Source organism: Strigops habroptila, chromosome 5 (assembly GCF_004027225.2).
Source record: "Strigops habroptila isolate Jane chromosome 5, bStrHab1.2.pri, whole genome shotgun sequence".
Lineage (NCBI taxonomy): Eukaryota > Metazoa > Chordata > Aves > Psittaciformes > Psittacidae > Strigops > Strigops habroptila.
This window is the reverse complement of record NC_044281.2, coordinates 32443731-32465685: the sequence shown is the minus strand read 5'-3', so window position 1 is coordinate 32465685 and position 21955 is coordinate 32443731. Positions and strand designations below refer to the sequence as shown.

Genomic DNA, 21955 nt, shown 5'->3' with positions numbered 1-21955 from the left:
TTGAGAAGCAGTATGCTGAGTATGCTCTTCCATTAGGCTGTTTTTGAATCACACATTGACTTTTCTTCCCTATCACTTAAACTAGAAATGTAAGAATTTGAGGACTTTTATCATCCCATAAATATACCTGTTGTGTAATTATGCAAATCAAATTAGAAGCAGTCAATGGAATGTTTGTCAAAAAATCTGACCCAGATTTCCTGCTGACTTTCTTGAGATGTGAATGCATTTTACCTCTGTTCAAACATAATTTAATGTAGGCAGTGATTTTGCTGCACCGAGATCTACAGCTTTTTCCAAATAGCAGTGTTCTAATAAAGTGAAGAAATCCAGCTACAAAGGGAAATTATAACCCAGCTATATGGGTATGTTTGAGAAGACACTAAATTATCCCAATTCTGAAAGATAGTGATAGTACATTAGCAACAGTGGGCAGGGCACCGGCTATCAGTCATCTTGGGCATTTGAACTACTATGTGGAAAGGAAACAATGTGGTTTGGTTTTGATTTTTTGGCATATGAAATTGCACCTTCTCCTTTGCAGGAGACATTAAATTCACTGTAGTATTGCTCTATCTTTACCCTCTGATTGTGTTTCACAGACAAAAAAAAAAAAATCCCAAACATTTTACAGCCATTTCTACTAAGATTATAGACACGGCCATTAAAATGTTTCTCTTTACAAAAATCAATGGAAAAAAAGCAGAGCTGTGCTTATAGTCATGAGCTTATCCTTGTGATTCAGGGATATGACTTTAACAGAAAGCATTGCATCCATTATGCAGCAAATTCCTTGAAATCTTAAAGAAAGAGATGGCACCAGAGGGCAGTCACTGCAACGCCATTATTTCCTGTTCTTCCTTGGCTTACTCCTTTGAAATATTGGTTCCTCCCCATTTTCGGTCGTGTACGCAAGACAAAAAAGAGCTGATCGGTTTTTTCTTAAAAACTTTCCCCTTTAACAAAAACCTGTTATCAAAGCATTTATATATATATGTCATATATATAACATATATAACATACATTATATATATAACAAAACACAGAAGGTTAAATAAAAAGAGCCACACGGCACAGCAGACATGTAAAATCACAATTAAATAATCCTGTACTTAAACTTAGAAACCGTGTGGAAGTTTAAATCCCTTGTTAGAACGAAGAATTTCTCTCTTTTTTTTCCTTTTCTTTTTCCTGTTTCTTGGCTTATAGTTATAATTCACATTTAAAACTTTTGTTACTGCTACACTAATACCAGCTGTTACATTCCCCAAGTGAATTGCCATCTTGACTGTAAAATAGGGTTCTGGGGAGAGATCTGAGTATAGATAGCTTTTCTAGCAAGAAACAGATATATTTTTTTCTTCAAAAAAAAATCCCCACAAACAAACAAAAAAAACAAAACCACAGAAAAACAGTAAGAGAATAAATGTTGAAATCCACAGAAAAAAATGTATGGCCCTCAGTCCCAGTAACTGGTCTTCTTTGGCACTTGAGAACGATCACAAGTAGTTTGCCTTTTTATTCATATAGAACAAAATTTACAAAGTCATTCATACATTTTTGTGTTTTTTTTTTTTTTTTTACTTACTTCGAAAATTGAGAATATTCAAAATACACTTTTACCCCACTTCATTCTTTCATTATTTACAGGTATATACAAGGAAAATGTAAGAGTTCATTTTTGTGGGTTTTTTTTTCATTTCTTTTAAATTTTGTATTAAAAAGCTCTGCTGGTTGTTTTATTGTTAGTTTTCGTCATATGGATGTTCCATGCGAGGGCTCCATTGCTTCTGGAATGACTCCCCCTGGCACAGACTGAAATGACATTGGGATCGGGGTTTTCACAGGGCTCTGACGAAATAGTCCTCCATTTGGTGACCTGTGTTTACACTGTATGGAGGGCATGGTGGCTGAGCTGCTCAGGGGCAGCGGCAGGTTGCTGCCTGAGGCAGCTGTGAGTGTCCTGCTGGCACCATGAGTTGTCTGTTCTGGTAAAAAGGTGGTGACAGAAAGTTGTGTGTTCTGGTATTCGCGTACCGGCTCCAGGGTCTGAGCTGGCTGCATGCCACCAATCTCCAAGGCTGAGATTTCAATGGATGCTGGAGAGATTTGCTTGTGGGCTATGTCTTCATCAATTAAACTGTTCATGCGTCTATGGACCTGCTCCAGGTTCACTTCTTTGTCCTGGTGAGGAAGAAACCAGAACAATCAGTCCAAACACAATCTCCAGTTATGCCTGGCCCCCCTCTTCTTCCTCTGTGGGACAGGAGTTGCTCTTCACTCATTACATCATCGTAATTTCATCTGTGCGTATGCAAAACCTCAAGGTCTGCCCAACATCTCCAGCTGAGAAACACACAGAACACCTGCTCAATCTCAGCCTGCAAAACCCCTGATGTTGTCAGACCCACCCTCCTTGGAGGTAAACTGATGGCTCTGGTTCGGCTAGCAGGAGCTTGCACCAGGGACCAGCACATCCCACAAGCCCTTAGCTCACTTTGCACAAACCCAGAAAAAAAGCGTATGGCAGATAAACAAGTGAGTTGGGACTCCAAATTTCAGTGAGCAGGTCACCAACTTGTAACCACAAGACAGCTTACCTGTCTTATCTAGTTGCAGTGCGTTTTCTAAGGAACGTGTCAGTTAAACACCATACGCAGCCTAGGTGACTCCAGGGTAGTTGCTTCATGTGCCAAAATTTACTGGCCATGGGTTGTGGTGATAAAGTCTCCTTTTCCAGCATAAAGCCCTGGGTCATCTATGCAGCATGGACTACAAACTACAGGAACAGCACTGAGGGAGACCTGGGGAGGGGATAACGCCTTTGTGTTTTGAATAGTTGTGTGACCAACTATGAGCTGCCTGCCACCTTTACATGTCATCTGGTAAAAGCCTGTCTCTGGTCAGACCTTTGGAAAATAACACTGGCCCTTAGAAAATGCATCACCACCTTCTACGAATGCATTGCTTAAGGCCCCCAGAGCAGTCTCTTGAAAGGACTTTCAGGATCACTTACTCCAAATGTTTTAACTTCCACGAGGAAATACAGCAAAAGAAGTCATCTTTAAAACCTGAAGCAGCAAAGACCTGCAATGGGCTGTTTATCATCTCAGTGCGGCATTCAGGATGCTCAAATTGGAAAGCAACAAAACTGGCAGAGTAAAGTCAACCACGTGGGATGCTGTATGACTGAATTTTAATAGGTAGCTTTGTATTGCCAATAAAAAGGTATTATATTGTATCATTTCTCTATATTTCATAAAGCAGAGCTATGATCTGCAGTTGTAGTTATTTGATGCACGTATAACATACAGCAGAATAACAGCAAAGCATATATAAAAGCTCAACAATCCCCGAAATGGAGAAATTCTCTGACAGAAGCCTGTAATTACACTAGGCAGACAGCAAGATTCCAGCCTAAGAAGCAGGACTACCTGAAAATTTTGTGTGGCAGTAATCTCTGATTGCCCACAGATCAGGGTGTGCTTAAATGTTTGTTAAATCCAACACCAATGGTCTTACAGATGCTCTTACTCATACCGAAAACTAGGTTTGGGAACAGAGAATTATAAGGTTCCACTTCCTCCCACTCCTCATGATCTTTTGCCACTTGTGTTCAGGTGGAGCACAGAGAATTGCAGTATTATTTCAGTGGTCTCCACTGAAATGCAAACCTGTAAATTGACAAGTCAGTTCCAAAGCCCTTGATTCTAGTCAATGTCAACTACAGATTTGATTCTAAACTTGTGATTTAACACCACTTCTACATTACTCAAGCACTGTTGGGTTTGCTGATCTCTGCATGGATTTGGAAATGAACTAGTGTTACATGATGATGAGCTCAAACCTGTGTCCTTAGCTTAGAGTAAATCCATATTGATTTCAGCTGAGTATAACTGTCCCACCGTTACAGGGCTGAGCTGCACATTGCATCTCCTTTGTTAACAGTAGAAAATGAATTCCTATTTCAAATACATCACAAATCCACCCAAATCTCAAGGAAGTTCACAGAAACCTAGGGGATATCATCTTCCTCACCAAGGAAACAAACTATTTTTCAAAAAAATACCGTTTTTTTTTAAGCAAATAACCAGATCATTTTTAGTTAGAGAAAATCAATCAACAATAAATTAAAAAAAATAACTTTTGTGGCAGAAAGGGACCACACAATACTTTATCAGATAACCCCTGCAGCTGTGTTAATTTCTTCTTGACGACAGCCATACCTGGCTTGTTAGGCTCTTCATTCGGTAAGTCAGACAACGCACCAAACTGATGATAACACAGAAGCTTTTTCATAAACTCTGTAGCTAAGTAAATTAAGGATTAATTCATAATCTTATTTATTTCTCTCTCTTGAGGTAAAATTGTGGACTGGGGGCAAGTGTGAGAAGTGTTCCTGTATTATCCCCCATTGGGAGGAAGGGCTCGAGCTCTCTGGGCAGGTTTCTTTTGCACTGCTGTGTTTTCCTCAGCTGTCTGCTAATAAAAACTTGCTGCAAAGTTCTGCTTATCCACAAACTTCAGGTACTGCCACTTGTGACAATACCTGCGTCTAAGGAAGCTAGCTCCCAGAAGCCCATTATATAATGCTTTTTTAGGTCGCCTGTACTACTTCTTTTCTCAAAAATGCTGCTAGGTCTAATTTAGACTCCTAAGTCAGCATTCTAGTCATCTGGGACCCCTATTCTTGCTAAGGCCCTACTATAAAAAAATAAAAAATAAAAAATAATAAAATAGAGAACTCAGGTTAGAACTGAGCAAATACTAAAACAAATTTTCCTAAATAAGACTTTGAAGAAGTTCATGACTCAGTTGCATTTTTCTGACCTTTTGCCTTCTTCATATAATTTCAATTGAAAATATACATCAGCATTTTATTTGTTTTTTTATTTTTTGACTTTAAGCACATCCTCAGTGCATTGCATCCTGCTTTGCTACAGGAACAAATGTAATGTGACTGGGATAACTAGCCAAGCCAGAGGGAAAGGTAGAGTTTCAATATTTGCAACATGCAGTCATTAAGTTTTTGCAGAGGAAAAATACATTTGTGAATGAAGCGTATTCTTCATTTGGAGCCTCTGTGCACAAAAGGTGATAGAATTCAAAGGATAAATTAATCCTGGTTGTACCTTTAGCTTAGGTCTTCTAAGATGTAAACTAAAGAACCACAGATGGGATGCTCTTAACAGACATCTCTTGGTCCAGACCAGAGGGGTTATTAAGATTAATCTCGTTTAGAATATTTCCCTTTGTTGGTCTAACAGGATTGCCCTCTTCTGCTATGCACAGTCCAGCACAGCAGCTGGACTGGGACTGCATTCTTCAGAAAATGGATTTGCAGTTGCTTATGTTTCACAATATAAACTTATGCTTCAGTGCACTAAAGTTTTCATTATCAAGAAAGACGTAATTCCTGAACTCAGACATCATGTTTTATCTACAACAAAACAGTTTATGAAGTAGGTAGAGAAGTAAACGCTTGGGCTTTTTTAAAAGGTAGGGGTGGGGATTTCATTTGTTTACTTCTAGCTCTTTCTTCAGCATTAAGGACAACTTTCAGGCCTTACTAAAATTGGAGAAAACTTTTTAAAGGCTTCCAAGAACCCAGAAGTTCACATTATTCATTCTTTTTGTTGTTAAAATAAAATGCGTGTAAAGGTTAAGGAAAACAACCCTGTCTCTGAGGAATAATAAAAACATATTCTTAAAGGTTCTTCCCTTTGTCTTACTATATGAAGAGCAGCTAAACAACTAAATGTCAAGCTTTGTATGAAACTATCTTAATGCTGAATGATTTTTCAAATGCTTAAAAAAACCCTATGATAAAAATTAGAAACGCTTGTAAAGATTAGTTTGTCATTACATTACTAGAAGACTGCCTTGAATCCCAAGATTTCCAGAACTGAAGGTTTTGGGATAGCTTTATTTGACAAGCCAAGCTTTCAGAATTTGTAAATTCTGTAAACCTCATCTTCTTTTCCTTTATTGTTCTCCTGGAAAATTCAGTAACAAAGCATATGTTACTTACTGAAAAGTAACAAGGTAAATGTAAAAAGGGTTAAATGGCAATAAAGCCAGAAAAACAAATCTTAAAAGTTATTATTTTTTCTCCCTTGTCAGCTCAGTTCTTATTTATTTTTAGTTCTATAACTCTCATTAAATATGAGCCATTTGGTATAATTTTAAACAGTTAGGTTGCTTTTTCATATCCTGAGGCTTTGTCACTTTAACTGTGAAATGGTAATGTAGCATTGCAAGAGATTTTCAAGCTTTCTAATGCTGTAACTATTCTCTATTTTTGCATTTAAAGAATTAAAATTAATAAATTACTATAAATTAATAATTGATGCTTGGATCCAGGGAACGGCAGAGGCACCAAACCTGGCATCTGGATGGAAAAAAAACAGACCCAAAGTGGAGGCTGGTGTGCTGGTTTCCTAGCACTTAGACCTCCCTTACCAAAGGCAAGGCCCTTGGGGAAAGCCTTACTGGTTTCTCTTCACAAAGGTTTCTCGCTTCAGCTCCACTTAGCTCTTGTTAGGCCTCTTCAAGAGCTGAATGAATACTTCAGTGTCTGTAACAGACATGTTACCAAAGGTTTTTTTCTCTATCCTTTTTGTACTTAATATACAAAAATTAATACCATAAATATGTCACATCTCAGATGTTACATGCCAATTAAACTTCACTTTTCATACATAGGTACATTGCATAAATGTATATGCTTGTGTTGTCAGAAAGAGATTAAATAGTTTTCCTTTGCTATCTTCATAATTCTGTTTTCAATATTAACGTTGAACTCCAAATAGATCAGTTGAGGAAATTAATCAGTGAAAGAAAGTAAGAAAAAATACCACATGTAAGGAAAATTAGTTATAAACGCAGGCTTATTCTCCTCAAACTTCAGTAAAATAGCTAACCAGACATTGCTTCTGGTGAGGAAATTCTCTTATTCATAAATACCAATTTAAATGTCATTTTTCCCCAGTGAGTTTGAGTTCTGGAAGGGTGAAGGAAGGACATGTTTCTTATATATCCCAAACACTTGATCATGAGTGACAGGTTCAGTGGCCTGTGACTGACAGCAGGAGCACACCGTGGTAACCGTTGACATGGACTTGAATGATGTTCACCAGAACTATCCAGGAACAACTAACCCTGCACAACTGCACCTTCAAGAAACTACAACTCCCTTTCAGGAATAACCAAGTTTGGCCTTATCATGTGGAGAGAAATTATGGCAGGATAAAAATGCAGACAGGATGATTTACGGAGTAATAGATATCTTTTTCTAGCTTATTTTCTGTGCCTTTTGACAGCACGGGGGCAATCAGGATGAAACTACTTGGGAGGTCTGGAGTCAACATCAAATTCGAAAGACATCTCCGTGAGTGCTGGAAAGGACCTACAGCTGATGTTTTCAAGAAACTGCCTACATCACTCTAAACACAATTAATTCAAAGGTAATACTGTTTAGCTGCCAGGCTTGCAACAGTTGGGATTTTCCAAAGAGAAGATTTTTGAACAAAATATTTTATTAAAGACACTAATGTGGCCCCTGTTCTTACTCATGATTTCTCTGATCTTATCACGAAGTTCAAGAGAAGCCACTTGAAGAGATAAAAACATTACAAGCAGTTTCAGTAAGGCCAAAAAGGGAGACAGATACCCTAAAAGGAAGACCTAGTATCTGCAGAAATTTGATGCTAAATCTATGCCAAAACTATGATACGCCACATCTGCATCCCACACATGCAAATAAAACCACACTAGACTAGTGAAGAAGAAACAGACCAATGGCCCTGACCCTAAATATCAAATACTAAAAATTCAGAAATGTAGCCAATATGGGCAGTCAGGCATATACACTGGGGGACTATCATGAATGCACTAATACCTCCTTGTCAGATGCTGATAAGTGTGCCAAGTATGAAAAGCCTAAAAATGTAGTTCTTAATAAGCCACAGGAAATAGGCGGAAAATAATGCTTTTAAAGTAATGTAGTCTTAATCATCAATCATGGCACATTTCTGTTTTGTTTGTTTGTCTGTTTCTGTCTTGGGCGACAATATGAAGGATTATCTTTTGGTGAGAAAATGAAACCAAGACATAAATGTTGATATTACATTTTCAGTAAGCGAAAGAGCTATTTAAAAAGTAAGGCAATTTTGTGATTAGGACTGGGGTTCAATATTTGAGTCAAGCTCCAGCCTCAGACAAACATTTCCTCTTCTGACCTTAACCAGGTTACATGCCAGGCCCTCTACCATCCATATAAAACACCTCTTAACCCATATGCATCTGTTAAAAAATTCAAGTTTCAGTGGTCATGAAACACAGATGATGGAAGGCACACATGTACCCAGCTAGGCAGAAAGGAAGTCTCTGAAGCACTTCCATGCACAGACAGACATGCTTCATAGCTGAAAAACAAAGCAGAGAAATAAAACTGAAACAGCAAAGTTTGTATACTCAGGTACCCACAGGCTATTCTCTTCTTAGCTCAGCATCAAAACCCACAGCTCCATCCAGCTACCAGCTTCTGTCCATGGGGTTTCAGAAATCATGGACTGAAACATTTAAGGAGAAATGAAGAAGCTGTAGCTCTGCATATGTACATTTGTTTAAGGTTATTTTGAAATTCTGTATTCACTCAGGGTCATTATCATTACTTTCAGCTACAGCTACTGCATATGTAAAGCTGTAATTTTAATTTATTTCAGAAGGCTCTGACAGAGTGGCAAACCCAGACATAATTGGCTTGCTCAAGAAGAAAAAGCAGTGATGATATATGTCATAGATGTTCTGCAAAACAGTGACAACACTGTATGGTCTTATATTAATACAAATAACCCCTTTTTAATATGACTCAGTTTGCCACACTCATTATTCTAGAGATTCTGCAGACAACAATGCAGTGAAATGCAGACAGACATGTAAACAGATGCAGCAATGATGTATGTTCGCTGTCATTAATTTAATACAGGCAACTGACCTATTCAAAAAGCACTTAATGTTACATAAAATTTGTTGAGTTGTTTCTGAGTGTACTCTGCAGGAATGTGGGTTGACCATAATAGTATCTTATTAGAAATAAGTACGATGCACCTCAAGAGTCTACTTGAAAAACTACTTTTATAAATAGGCTGAAGTCTGCAATCAAGCTTCTGCTCTTGTAAGTGGAAACTAGACCATGTATTTTAAATTAGCAATTAAATAAGCTATCACCCATAAAACAGCTGTTAGAAAAATACATTGAGACTGACATCAGCTGAGGTCCAGTAGACTGTTAGCCAACTGAAAGAATAAAGAGTTTTAAAATATATTAATTTCATTCAATGTGTGATCATTTTCAAAGAAACAAAACTTTATAAAAAGTTATGTACAAGAGGCCATCTTATTCATTAGGAGATGGTCTCCAACAGCAGAAGTTCCTTTATGAAGAAAAAGTAATATTCTTTTCCCTTTTAAGTAAACCTGAAAAAAAGTGAGAATCAACAGAATACTGCTAAGATTGTTAATGTGATATAAAATTGTTTCAAATACATTGCCAAAGTTTATTCCCACCTACCCACAGCCAGAATATATCTGTAACTGATGAAAGGAAGAAACTATTATCAAAAACCTAAAGACCAATCAAGTAACAGTGACTTGCTACAGAACAGCAAGGAGCTTCATGCAGTAGTCCGTATCTTCCCACACTGGCACTACTCCCTTACCCAGGTTGGATTAATCTAACCTGATCACATCTAGCCAGGGATCTAATTCTTAAAATGGCTGTAACTGTCCCATGGTCTGTGTCTGGGAGCCCTGTCCAGAAATTCACCTGACATTACGCTCCCCACTAGGCCACTGATGCTTATGATGAACACCAATTTAAAACAGCTAAACATGTGTCTTTGTTTTACTTTTTTCTCTTCACCTGCATCTGTATGCTACGGTACTGTGTCAATAAATATGCAGGACACAGAAACAATGGGACAAGCACTGCCCATTAGGTGACAGCAGGAGCCCCACAGTCTCCTGCAGTGATCTGCTCCCACATTCATCACAATCCATTAACTAACTGCAATCAGAGAAACACTGGCTAGTCCTCACAACCGACAGCAGACTCAAACCTGCAAGGTAAGAGACCTTCATTTGTTACTCAGTATCAACAGGGACATTCAGCCTCATGCTGAGGTAATCAAGCTTTAAAATCCTTACCAACCTTGGTTCACGAGCATTAGAAGCTGGTAACTCAACTACAAAGAAAATTAATGACTGGCGTACATTATACAGATGTTTCCACAGTTTTCACAAGGTTAAGAATAAACAGAACAGTAAGAGAATGCAAAGAAACATTTTTCAAGACAAGCAGCAAAATGCAGTACTGAATGAGTGCTGGCTGATGAGCATGCCAATGTCTCTGCAAAGGAACTCTTAGGAAAAGTTGCACATGGAGAAACCTTTACTCTGCACAAACAGGATATACTGTAGCTACAGGCATTTCCAACAACACAAAGGTTAGGTTCAAGGGGAGCTCCAAGGAGAGATAAAGATGAGGAGAAAACTAGCAAGAATTCATGTGTGCAGGCATTTTCAACAACAAATCAGTTATCTGTATGTTTATTAAGTCTCACCAAGCTTCTGAGGCCCAACCTCACATCATTGGCCATCTCCAGACAGAAAGGAAAAGGAAGATGTGGGGAGAAAAAAAAGGATCAAGATAGAGAGGCTAATAATTTAATCAATCTTTCACTCTTTTTAGCAAATATATACTTATTACTTCTTATACTTGTGTTTTGAAAGAGCAGATTCTAGGCACTGTAACCAGAGAGAATGGCCCTGAAGAAGGTGGTGTTTTCACAATTCAACTACATTGAAAATGACCCTGCAAGGTGACAGATTATTCTTTTATGAAGTAAAGATTAAATTCACAGAGGTTCTGTTCCAAAACTCCCTAAAACTTAATGGATTCTTTACCTTGGTTTACACAGCTTTTAAATCCTAAATTATTATCTAGTCCACAAGGGATGTAATTTTTCACTCTACTGAGCCCAAAGCAAAGCAATGCTACCCTTTAACAGTCTGATTTAATCTACTGGAGCATCAGGCATAACAGATTGCTCTATCATCATCCTTCTTCACCATTCCAGCCTACTCAAATCCAAATCTCAGAAGTTCCCATTTTTTCCTATTATGCTAGGAGTGCAAGAGGTAGTTGGCATGGGAGACACAAGGAATTGCTTCTACAACCTGTTTGATGCCCAGTGATAGTTGCGATAGTTGCACTGCAAAGCCTCTCCTCTCCACTCCAGCTATGTGAAAGTCTTAGAAATTCTTATTTATGACTACTAGCCACAAATGTTTTAATTAAAATCTGCATTTTGAAAAGGCTTCTGCAACCCATTTGGGACTATATTTTGGAAACTGCTCAGGCTCCTATTTCGACATGTGAAAATACATGGCAAGCCAAATTATTAAAAATAGCTCAGCATCATAATAATCTGGCCACCAGTTTCCCATAACAGAACTCTTGGATACTGAATACTTATGAAGAAATAGTACTTGTTATGTTGGGTAAGTCTGAGTAGTTCTTTCCTATATATATGCGCTTATAAATATGGTTCTGAACTTACGGAAAATCATACCCAAACGATCCAAGTTTATTTGTTTGTTTTTTTAAATATATCTATTTTCCACAATATTAGTACCTGTGATTTCTTAATATTTTGCTAATATTGAGCACAGGTTATTTCAGGTATTATAAAATTATTTAAATTCAATAAATAGATATATAAATTGCCTGTTAATATTGTACAGTAAGTTCAATCTTCAGCAAATCACTTCAATGCACATGTAACTTTCAGTTTGCACATACTCTTATTTAATTTTACATACATATTTAAATGCTTATTTGGATCAAGGCCTAAGGCATTTTATAAACTACAAAAACATTAAAAAAAAAAAAAAAGGAGAAAAAAGTCACATTTACGTTTTTTATTTTAAACTTTTACTGATTTCATTACCACCGAACATTCAACCCCCCCTGAAAAAGTCAACTTTAAAATAGCACTGTAGGCTGAGATAAAATATACAAACATTAGCTCTGTAAACATTGTGTGAAGAATCTAAAGGAATCTGACACATTAAGGCTCCAATTCAGTAAAATACATAAGCTCATGCCAAGCACATGAGTAGCCACAGAAGTTCTCTGGGATGGATGACATAATGCAACATAAGCAAGTACTTAAATTCATTACCAAACTGGAATTTTAAACAGAGTGTTTCTTTCCAACTTCCCTGCATGGCAACATTCATTTTTTAAGCTTATTTCTGTTGAATATTCTTTTTTTTTCCCCTCTAAGGTTCATGTGGAGTAAATCCAGATTTATATCCCTAAGAATCCCATTAGCAGAATTTTCTTATATGACCAAGAGCAAAAATTAAGCCAAACACAAAAATCCCTTCCTTGCAGCTACAGAAATATGCTGGAATCAAACTTCAATGCTTCAACATAGCTTTGGGTAGCAGAAGCCTGGGCCTGGTGTCATTAATCACAGGGATGACATGTCACTTTTAAATCCATTACAGCCTTGACCTAAATCTATGGCAATCAATAGGAAGAGTTGACTGATTTCACTGCATTCTGATGAGCATACTGTCTATGACCAGATATTACATAATAGCTGTTTCAATGCTAGGGACTTCTAAGGAGAAAATCTTGTTTCTTCATTCATGTAAAAGCCAATACTGAGTTACTTAAGATGCCCTTCCAGTTATTATCAGTTTCTGTACAAGACAACTTATATATTACATTCTGCCTTTTTTTTTTTTTTTGTCCTTTAACTGATTTTTCCAGCTTATACTTCATCATCAAACAACACTAAACTTTGCATTCTGGCCTGACTAATTCCTTACATTGCTTTGCTGATTTAAAAATGCTAGTTAAAACAGTTTCACAGCTTATTATATTCAAAGCTAGTTTGAAACTGAATTTCTAGATGGCATTAAAATGCACTTTTTTGCCAGTGTTTGCATGATTCATTTTCCCCAAAAAACTTTATTTATTCTTAGAAAAGTAGAATACAATACAGTGGTACAAACAAATGATCACTTATATGCAACTGAGCAAAAAATGTACAAAGATTTCAGACATGCCATAAAAATACAGAAAAAAAGTAATTTAAAATAAACCCAAGATAAAGTATAGAGGACATGCAATGAAGGGAAAATAAAATACCAGTTTGAGGATCTCATGTTTCCTTTCATTCTCAAAAGGAACCATCCCAGACGAAATAAAATTATCAGACAAAAAGCATACACAAAGGTGACAAGGTAAATGAACTGACAAAGAAAAAGAGAAGGAAGGTGAAAATAATGGTGAAAGCATAAGACTTTTTAATAATAAAAAACAACACTGCTGACACCATGCTGAAAGTATCGCCATGAAATAATATCTGGTTGGAGATCGCCATGAAATAATATCTGGTTGGAGAACTGAAGTGAGATGAATATGGCGCAGACCACAATTGTTACAGCGACAAATTTCAATCCATTGAACTTGCATCTGCTAGCTTGTATTTCCACTTCTAAGGTACACTGGGCTTCATAGTCTTCTAATACCAGAGGAGAGTCCTAGTGGATAACTTTCGTCACTGCTAAAGCTGGAAATATGGATTTTTGAGGTAGTCTGGAATTTGCATATAATTGAAAATGGATAGAAGGTAACTTAAGGCAAATCATAGAAGGCTGCCCTGGCCAGAGATACAGGTTTTCTTTCTTTCATCCTGTATACTGCCAAGATATTTGTGATAATTTTTAGAGTAATTTTGTTATCTCCCTCTGTCCTATAGAGCTACAAAGTATTGCAGAGCCTAGACTTTTTGAGATTTAACAACATTTAAAACATTATTAAGCGGAGAGTACCAGGAAACAGGAATTAAAAGATGCCGTTACTAGTACACAATCTGTTCTCTGGACAGTACTTGAATTGCTGCCCCCTTTTTATCATTTGAAAATAAAAAGTGAGAACAGAAAAGTGAAGACAGTCTGTTGAATAAAATGTTTTTGCAGAAGCATGAGAAAGTTAAGAAATCACAAACTAAGCTGTGGAGACTGTGATTGTTAATGAATTATAAATTTGACGCAAGTTATGAGGCAGTGCCTAGTAGCAACTCAGTAGGTGGAAAAATTATGCTATTCCTTAACCAGTAAAAACCCAAAACCTTCATGCACTACAGAATTGCAGACACTCTGGGTACAGTTTCTGAAATATATTGCTAGAAGTAGCACAGCCAATTTGGGATAAAACACATTTCTGGTTTGTAATATATACTATCTGAGCTAAGAAATATTCAAACTTTAGATCATTCTAACACTGTGTTTTAAGAGCTATATCAACAATAAGTGAATCAGTATCACTTTTTATGGAAGATGCAACAAGTGTCGGTTGTATCACCAAAAAGAATCATCCTGTATAAATGACTAGTTTTCTTTGCTGTAGAGTGTCCTGTTAATTTGTTTTTAGTGAATATATTTCATGCACAGTGAAAAATATGGGAATTCAACTTTCTTTTCATTATAATATGATATTTTATCTTTGCTTCTAAGTTTTCATTGTTTTGGAGTATAGTATGTGGATGAAGTAGGAGTGCTTTCTTAGTAGTTCTGAAGAGATCTTAGAAGTAATAATCTTCAGGGGGAACAGTACATCACAATAAGACATAGCTGATAAAGCACAGAGGATGCTGGGGAGTCCCTTGCAGTAAGCAGCTACACTTGCTCATATTGACAATGAAGATTTTAAAACTGTCTTTCAGTCTGTCAAATGGAATAAAAGATACAAAAAACCTGATGATGTGGCAAAGCCCTTAGAAGCTAAATGATCCTAATTATATTATAGTTTACTGATATCATGAAATAAATGCATAGGACTCTTATCAAAAGATATAGAAATCTAGAGATAATTATTTAAAGCTTGACATTTCTATCAAGCAAGGTTTCAATAACTTTATCTGATTTGTCAGTTATTCAAAAGGGACGTAGAGTGACTGAACAGAAATACCAGAATAAATACTAATTTTCATTTTTTATTTTACAATTCCCAAAATTTCTGAGGCTTATCAAAGTCAAAAGATTAGGTATCACTATTGCAGGCTGAGTAGCAGCTGTGTAAATTCCATATTTTAACACACAGAGATAGATGTATGAGCTGGTTAAATTTCACCATATAGGGTACAGGATGGCTGGGTATTAACAATTAGGAGAGGATGATTACAGATTCTAGAAAATCCGATTTGGAAAGATGACCAAATTTAAATTTTCCTGAATTATAAAATAATAGGGACATTTAAACATTACTAGATCTCTTTCCAACTTTAGGAGATTACATACTTGAGCCCTAATAGAAGAATGTGGTACAGCATTGCAGCTATACATTTTTTTTCCTGACGTTGCAGCTAATCTTTTTTTTTGTTAATCTGATCTGACAAGGATTAAATGAAGAATTAAAAGGGATAACAGTAAGATATTTACAACATAACTCATTAGAATAATTTTTACAAATCTGCTTCAAACAGAATAAAAATACCTTCACCAACATCTTGAAAAAGAAAACCAATCCAGCCTTCACTCTCCTAGCAAGAAATTTCACCATTTCCTGCATGATAAAATTGTGAATCAATGGCAACTGTGGTTTGGGGAAAGTAAAGGAAGTCTATCTTTCCTGGAGGTTTATCTTAATTAACTGACTTACTGGGTAGAAACAATACTATTTTTTTAATTGAGGAGGGCAGATTTTCTTCATACGCAAACAATGTAAAAACTATTCCAGTTAGCAGTAGTCTCCATATGACATAACTCTTCCTATCAAGTCTCTAATGTCAAAGTCCAAGTTATGTTTATCAGGTTTCAAAGAATAGGCTTCCTGTTCCTCCCAGTTATACAGTTAACACTACATTTTTCAAGCTCATTGTAATTAAAAGTTGTGATTTATACCATCATCTGAGTCCTTGAACACCTCGATGTACTGGCAATTGTTGGCATGATACAGCCTACCCAAGTGGGTCAAGCCAAAGAGAGAACGTTACACTTGGGCTCTGCAAGTTAGGACAACTCCTTGTTCAGTCCTGAATCCACTGTAATTTTCTGTAATGGATTTATAAAGCTCCTAACAGGGTAAGGATCACAGAAGCCAAACACTACCTCCTTGTCCTTTGCATCACAAGGTGACACCAAAGTCTAATCTTAGGCTGCAAGACAATCAGTCCTTTCTGTGACCCTCCACAAGCTCTGCACTTCATAGAAGAAAACGGTTCGGAGACAATCCAGTTCCCATAATTTTTAGGCAGTATCACAACACTCATGTTTTGCCAAAAATTTCCCAAAGGCAGAAGAAAATCAACAGCAGGACTTAAGTTTGCAGCTGTTGCTGAACTAACTGACTTGTCTGCAGTATCAGATGCTGCTAACAGGCAGATTTTAGTGTTCTGTATATGTTATGCATGCTGTAGCTCTCTTATTACAGCTATTGCTGTAGAAAAGCTGGATAATACTAAGAGACAGAAACAAGATACCCAAACACACTCCTCTTGGAGATCAAATCTTGGTTTTGCTTTCAGTCCCCTAAGCAATGCTCAGGCACTGTTCCTGACTGAATCAGGGGAGTCCTAAGAGATGCTCTATCCAGTGCTCCCGTCATCCCTGGATCCTGTCCTCTCTAAAGTTTTGAAACCTGGTTCTCCTAAATACGTTGAAAATCTTCAATCTACACCATCTCTTCCGAAATTTTGCTTCCTATCTTAATCACAGTAGCCATCAGCAATCCTGCTTCAATCCCTCCTCACTAGTGCTACATAAATAAAATACCTCTGCCCACTAATCTACCGATAAACACCTGCTGCATTCACTTGCTCATTTACCCGAGTTGATGTTCTGGTCACCGTGGCCAGTCCCCGTGTTCCCATCCCCGGGGCGCCACCCCGTGGGGCGGGCGGCCATTAACCGCGGGCACGCTAGTCATGTACTCGTTGCTGCTTTACAGGGGTCCTGGCCGCCCGGGCCAATCAGAAAGCGGCGCGCGGCGAGCTGCCGGTGCGTCCCAGGCACAGGGGCTGGACCCGCCGGGCGGAGACACGGCCCTGGCTGCTGCCGCTGGGGCACTCTCGGGTGTGTGTTTTGAACTCGGGTTGGGGTTAATGTGCCGCACGACCCAATCTGCAGCGAGTCCGGGAGAAAATAGAGTTTAGATTGTTAACAACAACGTGTCTGTGTCACATTTAAGCAGAAGACCCCTGAAGACTCTGCCCATCCATGGCACTGGGCAGCAGCTGCCCTTCCCTGTGGCTGCTCTGACCTGATCCAAAAGTGCTTCTAGCCTTGCGTTGCACCCAGCTGCCCTTTTCGGGGACCCCTCATTATGTTCCATCCTGCTAGCTTCACATACCCTCCTGATGGCTTGGCCTGTGAGCTCTCATCCCTGTGCTTTCTCCTCAGGAGCACACACTTTCTCGTTCAACCTCAGCACCTACTTATGCCAGGGTGCCCATTGACCCTGTTGCCTCTCTCAGCAGTACCCACATCACTGACCTTTCCTGAGCCTGCTCATGTGCACTGTGCCTAACTTTAATTTGCCTCCCAGGCTGGCTGCGCTCTAAGTGCAGACCCAGCTCCCTGCCAGGGACTCCATCTTCCAAGTACAGCTTTACTGGATGAGCAGCTTTAGTATACTTAAAAAAATGGAAACTTAAAAGTATTCTATTGTTTGTCACAGAAACTGCAAAAGAGGATGTACAGAGCAACCCAGATCAAGAATGCATTGGAGGGAAAGGGGAGGAGTAGGAGAGGTACGGGAAGGGGAGAAAAGATGGGATGGGGTAGGCAGGGATCTGTCATAATCCTTCTTACAGTTATAAAAAGATAAATTAAGGGGATGGGCAAAAGAAAAAACATTTAAACTCAGTAAGACTCTTAAGAGATGGAAACTGAGTATTTAAAGCTCCTTGCAACAAAGGAGTGAATTATTTTGCCTTACCTATATGAAACTGCCTTTGGGGCATATTCTCATCTCACTCTACAAAGTCGCACAAAGACAAGCCCCTGAGCGTAGAGGGGAATGCACTGCAGACTATGGCAAAATGAATACTTGTGCACACACAGCATGAGGACACTTCAGACAATGTCCCTGCCCCTTGCCCTGCCTGGCTTTCACAGTGGGCAGTGAACCATCTACTGCAAGGGTTTACGTCTTAGCAATGCTATCATGGCGTGGGGCCTTTAGGGTTGCAGCAGGAGTGACTTCTACAAGACAGCAGAGGAAAATGCTCCAGTATTTAAGCAAAAAGCAATTAAATATGCACTTCTGTTCGTATGATATCTTTATAAACAATAGTGCCTACTTGTGCTCTCCCTGTGCCTACTTTTAGAGTTCTGCATTGTGCAAAGCAGAGGCATGCTTCCTTTTACCAAAATTTCCCTTTTACTATTGTACGTTGCAGAGCCACAGGCAAGTGACTTTGCAGCTTTGTCCCACAAACATGGTACAGATGTTTATCACTGAGCACTTGATGGATGAATTCAAATGAGAGAAGCAGGAACTCAGAAGAATGGAACCTTACTGATAAATATTTCACAACATTACAGACTGCAGCATATATCTTCAGATCCCATTTGCCAGCACTGCTTACAGGTGATAGGTACGTCAATTAGTGCAGTACTCCTGGCAACTTGAGAAACATAGATTGGAATTGATGGGCTACGTACTATTTTCCAGCTGTAGTGCAGCTCGCTGCTATTATTTGCTTGTAACAAACATCTGTTCCAAGATGAAAGCACCTACAAATGCCTCAGTGCCTCCAAAATTACAAGAGGTTAGTTTGTTAAACATTTAATCTATGTAAAAAAATACAGGCTTCATGCGAGACAGATTTGAGTGTGGACTGATTCTACCATAGCATTGCTAAATATTACTCACTGCTGTGCATGAAAACTTCAAACCCAAGAAATTAAGATGTATTTTCCTAGGTGAAATATGTCATATGAAGGTCCATTTACTCAGAGGCTCCTACTTTTAGAAGTAAAACTGATTTCAAAAGAAAGGAAGGAATTTAAACGGTTTCATGGCAATATGGCTTATTCAGTTAGTAACTAGCTGGCTTATTTTTAATTGCTCATCTATCTCTTCAAACTCAGCCTAGGTCAGCCATGAAGGAAAACAGCTACCAGCTGGCTGGCAGCTGCACAGCCTGCACAGGATGGATATGGTTCTCACAGCCAATGCATGGGGTCTCAGATCAGAGAAAATATTAACCACAGGTGGCACAACTGGATGCCCATGACTGGCGTCCCCGTCACTCACAGCAGAGAGGCTGAGGGTATGTTTCTGAACTACTCTCTTACCCCTAAAGGTGGTCTCTCCAGGCCAGGGTTGAGGCACATTGGTGGGGCAATGTGGGGAAGTTAGCACTGCTGCTGCCCATGCTGTATCTGCTCTATAAATAAATAGAGGACTTTAGTCTCCAGGGCTGTCAGTTTGGCACCTTCTACGTGCACAAAAGACATGTTTTGCTTTTTTTTGTTTAGAAACAACCACCCAAAAAGTTATATGCAAAGCTTAGTATGGCGAATCAAAAGAAATCAAATTTATTGTATGTGAGCACCTGAAATCCCACAACTTCCACTCTCATGTTTTCTACTTTTAATTGTGATAAGAATAAAAGTTATGGACCTCTTTCGGTGTTTCTTGATGACAACGGTTGCTGTTCCACCACAACTCCAATGCTGCCACCAAGCATGCAAGAAGAAGGCCTATTGCTAAAATGCAGAAAACGCCTGCAAAACTGTGAAGCTTGAGTGCCCTCCCATCTGTCTGTGCATTGGTATGACTATTCAGGTCACAACGTCCCATCCGTGGCCACCATTTCTGTTTAAGAACATCCAAATCTCCGCTTTCCTGCAACTCTAGGATCCTGCAGAAATGCCAAAAGACAAGTATTATTTTCAATGATACTTTCTCAGGTTTTCGTCTTTTCTGTATGACGCATATATCTTAAATCTACCATCCCACAATTCAAAACTGTGTCCCACAACCACCACTCTGTAGTAGTATTCATTTGAAACTCCGTTATACCAAAATTTCTTTCTCCTCACAGCAGCAGGTGACTCCACGAGGTAACTTTAGAAAAAGAAGAGACTGTCAAAAATTCCACTGTAATGCAAGAAGCATTTCCAAGGGAAATCACCATGTTAGTCATGTCTGGTCTGGCTACATTCAGCTGCAACAGCTGGTCCCAACAGTAACATGCTCAATCCACTCTACTGCTGCTCTCCCACAATAATTTCAAAATCATGTGAGACTAAGCATGCTACTATTTGTATGCCACTTAATACAAATTTGTTTAAGCAGCAACCAACTCATTTACTTCAGCAAATGTAGTTTATGCAAAAGATTTTACTTCAATACTATTACTTAATGCCTGAATTACTGTGTTAACAGTTGCTAATTAATCATTGTTTTGTCTCTTGTGAAGTGTCCCTTCTCTCCATGAATGATTCATTTTGGATTTGGTTTGATAACTCTTTTAGCTGTTTACTAACAATCTTTTCTCCTGAGGCAGCTTTGTCTCTGGTTATGCAGCTGGAGTTTTACTCCTTTTTATAAAGAAGGAGGAAAACAAGAAAATCTTGCTTCAGCTCCCTGCCTGGAGCAGAGCACCCGCTCACCTTCTGCTAAGACCACACATGTCTGCACAACTGCATGTCTCCATTTCAGTGTACGCATTCACATGGAAAAGATACTCCTAGCTGATAGCTCAAAGATCACTAAATGGCACAGTCTTATAGTCTCATAGTCTCGCAATCCCATGCGATACTCAACAATTCTTGTTTTCCTGCACCGTTGTGAATCTTAACCTCTCTCCCCACACTAAAGGATAAACCAGGGCATTATTACTTCCTTACTTGTAGGGAGCAACACATTGCTTCACAGCTGTCAAAACACAGCGTGAATCAAAGAGCTCTCCTCAATCTCTTCCCCAGCTCATACAAAGCTCTGAGGACATCAGCCCTTTTTCTGCCAGAGGCAGTGCTGCCTGGAGGTGTGAGGCCACACGCTACTCCCAGCCCCCTCCTCTCCAAGCAGATGCACGTGGAGCAGAAGTAGCAGTTTTGTTGAAGCCTGAATTCATAATGTCTCTGCTGTCACTTATTTACTGTCCTTTAGTCAATAATTGCCAAAATTAACATGAATCATAAATGGCTGCTAATTTTAGAGAGGAGTCCTATAAAATGAGCTTTGTTTGGTTTACCTCTGAGAGAAAAGATCTCTGTAGGGGCTTCCATGCTGGAGTGCTATCCCATATCCTTTGCTGCTGATGCTGTTTCCAATGACTGTCACAGAGCACTCATCATCTGTTAACGCAGCATATTCCACCACTGTCACGTCCCACAGGAAAGCATAGTTTCCTTTCTTTGCCTGTAAATACAGCATGAACACAACATGATCTAAACCAAATTACATTTCTAGGTAAGACAAAACCCAAGCAAGCAAGCAAACAAACCCTGAGCTTGTCATTAGTCTATAGTGATATTCCATTAGGTCACAGTTTATTTGTCTTAGTATATTTCTAATGGTCTTCCTTCCCAGCAGTACTTCATCTAGTCCAATCTCGCTAAAATGTATTCCATTTTTAATAAGAATACCTAGGATAACATAGCCAACTGTAGGCAAGGCTTACATAACAGGTTATTAATTATAAATTAAAGCTATTGCCTTCGCTGATGAAATTTGATGTATGTTTTGTAAGAGACATGGAGTGTGACCAGTTCCATATATCATGTAACATGGGTATAGTATAGGCACTAAGGGGTGCTTCCTAGTCATCACAGTCACCAAAATTGTAACTTTACAGCTTTCTTCCCAAAAGAAAAAGCCCCTTCCAAGAATATGTTAGTCCTCTAACAAAAAGCATGC

At 38.6% G+C, this 21955-nt stretch overlaps 1 protein-coding gene across 1 annotated transcript in view; it reads right to left on the bottom strand.

Annotated features, from left to right (window-relative positions):
- Window positions 1-1565: 1565 nt before the first annotated feature.
- Window positions 1566-21955, bottom strand: part of GRID1 (glutamate ionotropic receptor delta type subunit 1) — a 536616-nt gene continuing 516226 nt past the window's right edge. Inside the window, exons 14-16 of the mRNA XM_030487824.1 lie at window positions 21291-21457; window positions 19712-19952; window positions 1566-2184 (exon numbers count right to left, since the gene is read on the bottom strand). Of these exons, the coding sequence (XP_030343684.1) occupies window positions 1756-2184; window positions 19712-19952; window positions 21291-21457 (837 nt within the window). The 3' untranslated portion in view covers window positions 1566-1755. The remainder of the gene's footprint in view (window positions 2185-19711; window positions 19953-21290; window positions 21458-21955) is intronic.